The sequence below is a fragment of the Habropoda laboriosa genome, unplaced genomic scaffold, assembly GCF_001263275.1.
Source record: "Habropoda laboriosa isolate 0110345459 unplaced genomic scaffold, ASM126327v1 scaffold434, whole genome shotgun sequence".
NCBI lineage: Eukaryota > Metazoa > Arthropoda > Insecta > Hymenoptera > Apidae > Habropoda > Habropoda laboriosa.
The window spans coordinates 555,824-566,650 of record NW_017100599.1 but is presented as its reverse complement, the minus strand read 5'-3'; the positions used below and the strand labels follow the sequence as shown (position 1 = coordinate 566,650).

The 10,827-nt window shown below is 43.4% G+C and overlaps 1 protein-coding gene across 1 annotated transcript in view; it reads right to left on the bottom strand.

Annotated features, from left to right (window-relative positions):
* The window catches only part of LOC108576678 (zinc finger and BTB domain-containing protein 3), a 59,691-nt gene that overhangs the window by 38,343 nt on the left and 10,521 nt on the right, over positions 1 to 10,827 (bottom strand). The window contains exon 2 of the mRNA XM_017939722.1: positions 8,857 to 9,084. Within this exon, the coding sequence (XP_017795211.1) occupies positions 8,857 to 9,084 (228 nt within the window). The remainder of the gene's footprint in view (positions 1 to 8,856; positions 9,085 to 10,827) is intronic.

Here is a 10,827-nt window from a genome sequence, read left to right as displayed (position 1 = left end):
CGAATCGTGGAGCGAACCGTGAGTACGACGGTGTCAATGGCCGGCATCCTGTTGCATCAGAACTAACCTTGACTCTAAGAAGTATACTTTGCTTCACTGAGTTCACGAGTTTACGAGTCAAGTACGTTCACTCCCCATTTCTCAGTTTATCCCCTTTATATCGGTCGTGCATCGAGCCACTAAAACCGCCTTTGTACTCGACTCTCTCTGTGATTTGTGGACCGCGCGCGTCTGCATTTACGTTCTCGCTTAACCTCTCGATTCTTCCTCCTTTCACATCTACGCACACACCATTATTCATTTTCAACAATACATATTTTAACATTTTCTTTCTTTTAATCGTACTAAAAACACGCTTTAATAAAAGATCACGTATAATTCAGTTTCGTAGAGAGAAATATTGAAAAATCTTCACAATTTACGTAGAATATCGCCGGAGATATTTGTTTGTACATCGGTGAACAGTTTCTCTCTCGGAGAAAATCGTTTCGTAGGATAGAGAAGTCGGACACAGACCCCTTTTATACACGCGAATAAAAATAGTAACAGAGCGTTAGGCGCGTCCTCGGTTAACGTGGATTCTCAATATTTTTGAATCGCTTCTTCGAAATTGAAATCGCGGAAGTGTACCTGCGCCCGTCGCACGCCTTATCGACTAGATAACGCGCGGCGTTATATTTTATTTATGTGCGCGGCTGAAAAGCACGCGTGTGTGACGAACAGAGGCGGATCAATGAAACCGGGGGGGGGACACAGTGGAGAAATCTGAATCGTGTCGACTCTGCATGAATTATCAAAGACACGTATATACACGTTATTTTACTTTAATGTTGATATGGTGATAGTATTCGAGTATAGTTGCTTCGCATAATTTCTGTAATCCTACTCGTGTATGACAGATGAAATAATATCGCATAATACTTTCGTTGTCTTTTTTTTTTTTTTTTGAACATTAATTTTTCTGTTAACCCTCTGTAACACTATGTGACTTGGAAGTTACTAGTTACTAATTAATTTGGTGCATATTTTCGCAAATTTCAATGTTTGTTTAATGCACTGTTGACGGTACGTTGCTGCATGCATATAGCCTCAGTTTCCGCGTATTATCGGAAGATGGGTAGCAAATGCATAGGTATTTACAATCAATGAAATTTAAAAATTTTTAATTAAATTTTAAAAACTTCAAATTACATTTAAAAAATTTATCAACACTCTTTTCCTTTCTTTTTAATTCACGTCTCCCGTCTTCAACACTTGAAAAATAAAAGGCGCTCATTCGCGCCTCCCGTCAACAATGCGTTAAAAAACATAACACACATTACTATACATTACATTATTTTCTTTTCATTACTAATTTTTGCTTCCCCCGTCAAAATCACCCCTCGTGTTTCTTCTCGCGGACAAAGAAAAATCGGGCTACAGAGCGTTAAGGAAATTTCTCCGTCGACAGTGTGAATAATTTATTAAACGAAAAATTCGAATAATCAGAAAGGAAATATCGTGAAGGTTTCCCACGACGCGTGCACGTGCACCACGCACAGTGGCCACGCATCTGTGCGTGTTTCCGCGCTAGAGCCTGCGTTCAGGTTGCAACACACAACGGCGAACCAGCGGCACGACCTAATTTCCTGCTTATGACCGACCCTTTTAGTTCACCCAGATACTGCTGCGACACACTCGGAACTATGTATGCCCACGCGTTACCGCGTTGCATTGAACACAGTGACCCAATAACAACGACCGATCTCGACAGATAATAATCTAAAAGATTTCGTCCAATATCACATCATATATGGGCAGAATAAAATATCATGCCACGCAACGTCGAGAAATATATATTTTTCTTCTCCTGCGAATTATGACGTGATGAGTATTCAAAAAAGACGTCAACCGTTGGATTAAAAATTTTAATCGACACGACAGATATTGCGAATTCATAAATACGCCAGTTCCCATGAAATTAGAAATTGTTCGTATCCGAGAGTGCAACGTTGTGCCAAAAATTTTACATTCTTTCTTTTAATTATTAAAACTGTATATTCTTTCGATGAATTATTTATCAGATACGTTGTATTTCGCATGAATTATACGGTGGAAATAACGAAGATACGTTGAGATTAAAAACGCATAATAACTAAAGCTGATATCGATATCTGTGTAAATAACGAAGTAAAAATTAGGCGACGTATCCTCGATGAAATCCAAAAGCTTCTTTCGCGTACCTGTCTAATAATCGAACGAAATATCGCGCGCACGTGGACATAGAACGCACACGTTGTACATATGTAAATAAATGCAATTATTTGGGTCACGTCCAAATAAATTTTCGTCGCTATGGCCGCACAAGAAGCCGCCATTTCGCATCTAAGGACTGTGTGTACGGTATAGTTCCGCACGAATACCAGCAAACGGTATATGAATGTTCTTAGTCTAACGTTCCACGTGTCGCTTGCACACTCCCGTTTAATCTTGTGTAACGCTACACACACACGGGCACACAACACACGCGTATAGAGAGAAGCGGGTGATCGCGCGAGCGCAACGCCACTCACAACCATACTTTCTCGCGGTTCAAACGATAACACTTGTAAATTTTCATTTGTATGTAATTCGTTTTTTCCCCGATTTTAGCTCGAATATTTTCGTATCGCAGATACACGTGTTTCGACTCCGTGCTTGACACATTTTTTACGGCGAAAGATTTATGTACTCGACTCTTATCTTTTCGCCTTGGTACGTTATGCAACTCACTCCACGGCCGCTGAATCGCTAACCGATATAAACCACGCATTTTATTATGCGCCACGTTTTATTATTTTCGCCGGTTCTCGGACCGCGTTAATTTACTATGTTTAATTTGCTAATTGCTCGGATAAGCAATTATCAATCGTTCGGTAGAAATATCCCTTAGATGTATAAAACGAGGAATAGAGAAGCAAAGCGAAGTGGAAAAACTAACAAAGTTGAAGAAAATGTACAAATCAGATTATGATTGCACTGCGTTACTTTCTTGCGGTAATTTAAAGAAACAAATTTAAAGGGAAGCAACCGTCAGTGTGACAAATTATTGAAGATTTAAAAAACCGTGTAAACAATCGAGAGACTGTTTAATTAAATAATTAATTGCCCGAGTAAATTGAAATTTAACGTGATTGTAATTTCAGGGGACAGCAGCAAGCATTGACTCAAAGTTTCGAAAATACTTTGACTAAGAAGATGCGAAAAGTATCTCATTTATAGTGTTTCAAATTTTATTTTCCTTCTTCTGTAAAATTTCAGTGCTTCGATTTCGTTAGATTTCCCCTGCACTCTTCAATTTCAAGCCCAACTATCTCCGACATTCCAACCTCGATCCAAAATTCTAGATACGCGATGTCCCACGCAGTGAAACGCACGCACAGCCAGCCGTGCGCTGCGTGCGTATTACACACCACGTGTCTATACGCACCAACCAGTATGCATCGCCTATACAGAGCTAAGAAAGACCGCGAGGAGAAGACTGTTAGATCTAACTGTATAACGCAGGCCTACTTTCGGCTTCCTTTGGGCCTTCCAACGATTACATATATATATACGGGCGTATAGTCGGTAGAATCAATATAGTGAGATCGTAAAATCAGTCAGGCCTCAAAGTACACGAAATCCGCGCGCCAAAACAGCAATTCGAGGGAGATAAGGAGCTCGAGCCTCGCTCAGGGCGGTTCCAATTGTTTCTTCCATTGCAGTGTATTTAAAACATTTGTCTGCACCTTAATCGTTAATAGTTGCAGGACAATTTTCACCAATACGGAAATAACTATTGAGCAGAAAGCGATAGAGGCTTAACCCTTTGCGTTCAGACATCTTCTCGGGTAAATTTTGCAGTAACTTGGACTTTTTCTTAATAAAAAGTCATTATTTATTCGAAAGCAAAAACTAGAAGTAAGATTCGTAAGACAATATTTTTTTACGTTCTTTATCTTTGGTGTGCCTGAGAGGCACACTTCGAGTATGTCAAACATTGTCTGTGCCTAAGGAAGTACTTCGAGTGCAACGGGTTAATATCGTACAGTTTAAATGGAAGATCAAAGAAGAAATTTTAAACACCAATTCACAAATAATGGACAGCCCTAGGTTAGGCTAAATCAATCGCTGATTAACTCTTTGCGGTCGTATTTTCCGTAGGCATGGTAGCCGTATTGGTCGGAAAAAATGTATAAATTTTATTCAAACGAGTTTGTATAAGCCGTGTGCATATTTTGGTTTTTCTCCCCCCATTTCTGCAGGCAAAGGATTCACAGAGCGTTTAGAAGGTAAAACCGCCTTGCCGGGAATATCCTAGAGTTCGACCGCAAAGAGTCGATCAACTATACTTGCGTACATACTTATTGCTGAAAACACGATCTTTTCTATGCACGCTAACTCCAAGCAAAACTTCGTCGTCCTTGAACCCTTCCCACCTACCGACCTTACTTTTAGATTCTCACCCTCTGAAAAAGATCACTCTCCGTGCGACAAAGCATCGAGTTACTCTCCCTGTTTCACCACAGTGGAAGCGGAGGGACACAGCTATGGCTTTTCGTCGACTTTCGCCTGTACCATGGCCTTCGCGTTTTATATAGGGAGAGACTGGAAAGGAAACTTTTCCTTTCCCTTCGCCAAAGAAACTGTTCCACTGGGCGAGCGCGTTAGGCAGCCGGTGGTTTTCGTGAAATCAGGACACGCGCGTGGAGGTTCGAGAGAAAGCGTTAGAAAAGAAGGCGGTTCGTGGTCGGAAAGAAGAAAGAGAGAGAGAGAGAGGCGTGTTTGGGGGACACTCGTTGCACGCGCCAACACAAAATTCATATCGCGTCGCGTAGAAACGTAAAGAGTATCGTTTCGGAAGTGTCCTCTCCTCCGGGGGCAAGTGAGGGTTATCGCGAATCGCGTGGTGGACTTTAGCTGTCCACCGAAAACGCGAGACGATCGTTGATAGACAGTTGCATGCGAAGAATATCTCGAACAAGTGGGAAAAAAAGGTTCTTGTATGAAGAAGCATTCATCGATGACGATTTAGGATAACGAAAATTTTCTATGTAAAGGAAAGAACACAACCCTTCATAGGCAAACCGGGTCGCTTATGTTCAAGTCTAATTTTTTCACTATTCTAGGCTTTCGAAAAATCAAGGTCTCTACTACATTATAAAATTGTTTCAAATATCTTTGAATAAAAATAAAAATTCATTTGGAATAAATACAAGGGTGAAATTGCACTTGGGTCAATAATGACCCAGACTACCTACGGAAAATTATTTTTCTATAAAATAGTGGATAGTACAAAATATTACAGATTAATGACAAATTAAAGTCATTTAAGAGTTGCAAATTATGTCACACCTATCCCTAGTTATCCGACTCTTTCTCGAGTCCTTAAAGATCCTCACTTTTGTATATTTTTCGAACGCGATAAACATGAGGACCGAGCCAAACTCACCTCCACTTTCGAGTATATATACACACCTTCTCCCTTCATTCAGTGAACTGTGAAGAAGCAACAAATCAAACCTGTCCATAACATTCTTAACACTAAAACATATTAATTTCTCATACTCTTCCTCGAAGAGTCTGCTCGAAACTCTATCTCCAAAACGAGCACCACAGAAATGACAACAAATGGTCCCTTATCGATATACGTTCATCTTATAACAGTCGATCGGTTATGTTACCAGTTCGAAACGAAATAATAACCGAACCAAGTGGGGCTAGCCTCTCTATTCGATCGATCCACATATCTTTGTGCGACCGTTACGGTGAAAAAAACAACAACTCGACGGCACGTGGTGGGCCAACTAACCAATTAAGCGGGCGGCTCGACGTTCTTCGCGAGCGATAGTGATTAATCGTTTTGGTCTGCTCGCTCGCTTACAACTTTCTCTACGTGCTGCACTTAACGGAACGCCGTTAACCGTGTCTGACACCAATATCCACGCACTCGTATATATACTTTCAGATTGGATAATAGGATTCATAACGGTACTGCAGCCGTCGATGCAGGCATTCGATGTGTCAGCCAGACGAAAAATCTTACCAGACAACGATCTACAGAGATCTCGTGGATCTAGGTTAACCATCGATCGATCACCTTCCGACGAAAAGAGAGAAAGGTTGCTGATGGTGATCGGTGGTAGACCTCGAAAGTTGCACATTCTTGTTTATTCAACGTGGCTGATAAAGCAACAAATATCTATAGCCCCGCATGTTGGCGTGTAGTACCGTTATCAGCGTAGCTGATAAATCATACCGAGTTTTATTGACGCCGCGATCATGGGGACACTCGGTGGCAACCTTCGCTCGTCGTATGACTCGCTGCACACAATGAGTGAATTTTTGCCAATGTAAATATGAACGAGGTCGAATAATAAAAAAAACATACTTTCACGAATCTTTTTATTTTCTTCGAGAATGTGAAACTACGAAGAAATTAGCGATTGTAATTATTTACGATCTAGGTGTAGATGTATATACTATTGAGAAATTTTTTACGAGTTGCTAATTGAGAAAATAAGGATTGAAGTAAAAGTAAGACTGATGTAAAATTGAAACGTAATATGTGACATGCGTGAAGGAAATCGCGACAATTAACACGAAACGATCATCATAAATGATTCACGCCAAAGTCAGCCTGAAATATTTCTCGATACACGCTTCTTTTTTTTTACGACTGGAAATATATCGATACCAAAGCAAACATACCGTGAATGCATAATCAGTCGACTTAACACACTGCCTGAACAATCCCGTCCAACCTTATTACCGCTCCTGTCGATTGTTCGTGGTTCAATGCCACGAACTCTACGCATTATTTAACACACCACTGAAACCGAGATCTTCTCCGTGCATTATCGACGAACACTCCTTTCCTTTAAACGACCGTCTGTACTACGCAAACTCGTATCACTTCTTTTCCAAGCAAAATCGAAATGCAATGGAAAACAAAAGAAAAACACGCGTTAGGCAACAATAAACGTATTCTTTGCACCGATTCACGCTCGATACCTTATGAATGAAGATGCACATCGGTGAGTTATTTTCAGACCGGAAGCGCTGCGGTTACGGGCTGCATAGACGTCCCCAGAGCACCGCGATAAATAGCTGACTCGATCGCCACACTTTTATCTCGCAGACCACGATAAAGACACCTCTTTCGTTGCAAATCGAGCAAATTACACAAATTACACAGAGCTGCAAGTGTGTCACGAAATATTTCAACAATCCACGATGATTTTCTAACGATATCGTTCCACGATCGATGCACAATCGAGAAGAAAAAAAAAACGACTATTTCAAGCATAAGCACAGACGGAAGGTCGACGACGATGCAAGCGCGAGCGCGTTGCACCGCGGCTCGCGGCGAACTGCGGTTTCGCGCGACGAATCCGCAAGAATGTTGCATTCGTTGCGGGGGAAATCGCGCGCACCAGTCGCACGCTGCTGTTGCACGCGTTTGTATTCGCGTGTACACGTACGGCGTGTATAGAGGCGAGGAGAGCGATGTGCAAACCGACGAGATTCGCATGCACGCCGACTGACTCTGCGCGAGTGGTGGACTAGCCCCGCGTGATTGGGTGAAACGGGGGTAGGGGGCGGGCCAATCCACCGCCGCTGCACTTCGACGCTGCACTCGCGCACACGTGCAACGTTTGCAAAGCGTGCAACCAGTGCATACGGAGGAGAGAAGGTCGCTCAGGTGAGAGAGCGCGTGTTCGCGCGTCAGGAGTGATGGCGTTGCTTTGGTCAGACATGAATACGCCGCGGTCGGCCAGCTGGCTTCCGGCTCGCACGCGAACCCACGTCGTTCAGCGCGTGGCGATTTTTTTCATTTCGATAATGGAAATTCGGGTATTTCATTATTGACTGATAAGAGCGAGGAAACGCGCGTGCAATGTTGCCGTTCGAAATACCGCTGGTCGGCGTCGTCTCTGCAATGAATTCGAGTTGGCTGCCTCGTATATATACGTTAAACGGCTCGAGTGTGCAGTGAGAATTTTTTTGCCGCGGGAAAATTGCGTCGACAGTTGTTGAATTGGTTGATTAATACGGTAATGCAGTGCAACGCGGATGGTAATGCAGGTTTTTAGACACGTGCAGTGGTCATTCGAATCGGAATGAAATTGTGTCGACAGATGTTGAATAGGTTAAGTACTATTTATGACGTTATTATATGGATAGAGTAGAACGTGGAGGGAAATGTAGGTTTTTAGACACGTGCAGTGGTAATTTGAATTGGATGAAAATCGTGTCGATGTTTGTTGAACAGGTTGACTACTTGTTTTAGAACATTTTCAAGCTTTTACAGGTTATTCGCGATATTTATAGTAATCTAATACAACGCGGATGAAAATATAGGTTTTCAGGCACGTGCAGTGGTCAGTTGAAACGCGATGAAATTGTGTCGACAGTTGTTGAATAGATTAAGTACTATTCGCGACGTATTATAGTAGTCTACTAGAACGTGGATGAAAATATAGGTTTTCAGGCACGTGCAGTGGCAATTTTGATTAGGAAAAAGTTGCATCGATACTTGTGTAGGTTGACTACTTGTTTCAGAATATTCTCAATCTTTTGCAGATTTATTTACGAGACATCGTATTAATCCAGTACAACGTGGATGAAGATAGGAAATTTTTAGGCACGTGCAGTGGGTGCACAAAGTGTTTCCATATACCCAATGTCTTGGAGTAAGACGTTGTAATTGCATAAAACTTTCATAGGCAGTGTGTATAAGTTAAAATGCTTGTGCCGAAATAAGTACAGCGGTGTGCAAATGCTTTTTGTACTCACTGTATCTTCTGATAGGTCTAGCGATATTCGTTTCGAACGTAATAAGTAAGAACTTACCCTCGCAGAATAGGGTGACATCGGTGAGACTCTCGCTTTTGAACAAATTCGAGAACGCAGTCGCTAAGTTGCTACCGAAACTATTCCACTTGAGACAGAACTGGTGCTGATGAGAGTCCATGATGCCACCCCTAGGCCCGACCCCGTGACCTTCTCCACCCCTGTCTCTGCCACCTTCAAGTAGGTATTTTCCTTCTTGATCGCGCTCGTGCCCAACAGTTCGTCCAGCTGTACAGAAAAACAACCTCCCGTTATCATCCCATTTCCCAAATCGACCGTAGAAACATGAAAAATACAAAATTTATGCAACGACTATCGCCGCATCGTTGATTAATTCGTCAAAATATTTGCAACGGAACTTAGCACATCTGTGCCAATATTGGCTACCACCAGATGTATCTACATACAGTGTTTTAAGGGATGAAAGTTTCTCTCAGATACAGTAGAAAAAATGTCGATTGCGAAAATTGCATGAAAATCGAAAATTGTCATTTGCCGGATACCACTCGTTAACGCAATTGTCACCAAAGATCGTCACTCATTCTCGACACTTCATCATAACCAATCGCCTTCCTTCACGCAACATCGATCTTCGAAACACACATAAGATCCATCAAAAAGCAATCGCGCCGTCACAAGACATTACGATCCATAGAGAAGAGCACCGTCTCCGAACGATGATCGCCAAGGCGACCGAGAGATCGATTCAACCGTAGCGCGCGCGCAAATCACCGATGACCGTATCGTTCGGCTAACCGCGTGCATACCATGGAAACTTTTGCCGGATTTCCGTGGTAAGAGCGATAAAAGAAGTGTCGAGCGAAACCTACCGATGCTGAGGACTGTATTATCGTCCGGCTCGAAGCAGTCTCAAGGAAGAAGACACCGGTACATCGTCCGAGTGATACACGTTCGATTCGCACCCACTGTTGTATCGGGACCACACGATGCACGCTCTTTTTTTTTCTTCAATCAAACGTAACCACTTTTCAGCGAATGACTTGCTACGAATCTCGTTCTCCGGTTTAAATACACTGAACAGACCCAGCGGCGGAAATCAGCAACAGCAGCAACAGTACTCTCGACACCGGTCTCGCGTACACGTGTCCACGCAACACATGATCGTTAAATCGACAATGTCCCGGAGCCAGCCACTCCAAATCTCTCTCTCTCTCTCTCTATATATATATATATACGTTAATACGGATAACGTTAGAAACGTAAGTGAGAAGAACGGAGCAACTCGAGCGAGGGTACAAGAAGAAAAAAGAAGGAAAAGAAAAGAAAAGAAAGGAACGTTCGAACCGCGCGTAGAGAGTACTATCGTAGTGTATCCTCACACTGGTCGCGTACACACTGATGGGTCGAGTCTACGTTTCACCCGGCCGAAATCGAGTTACCGACTTGCATCGCGCATCGCCGCGACGAGGAACGAATCACGCGTAACTGTCCGCCGTCAACTGTCTCTCTCTCTCTCTCGCTCTACCACCGTAGTCGCGCGGGCGCGCGCGAGCTCTCTCCCTCTTTCTCCCTCGTTCTTGCACGCGTGCTCTCGCTCTGTCCCTCTCTCACCCGCGGCAGAGAAACGGTGAAGGAAGAAACAGATAGGGACCGCGGCTGTGACGGCGGACTGACTGCTTTGCTCGCCGAACGGAGAAACGGCGACGCGGCGAGTGTATTCGGTAGTGTGTGCCTCGCGCGACGGGAGAAGGATCTCGCGCGGCGTTTCGGACCCCGACGATGGTGTTTGTTGCACACGAGAGGAGAGGAAAATATTCTCAATGGCAAGAGAGGCGAGAAAGAGGGAACGAAGAAGACCGTCCGTCGCGCGGTGATGTAGCGTGTCGCGGAGGAAAGAACGTGAATATAGGTCATCGGTGCCGATGCAAATGCGGTTAGACGAAATAGTGTGAGTTCGGTGTGCTTTCCGTGGAGAAGGAGGGGTAGCAGCACGGTGGAGGAAGAGGGAAG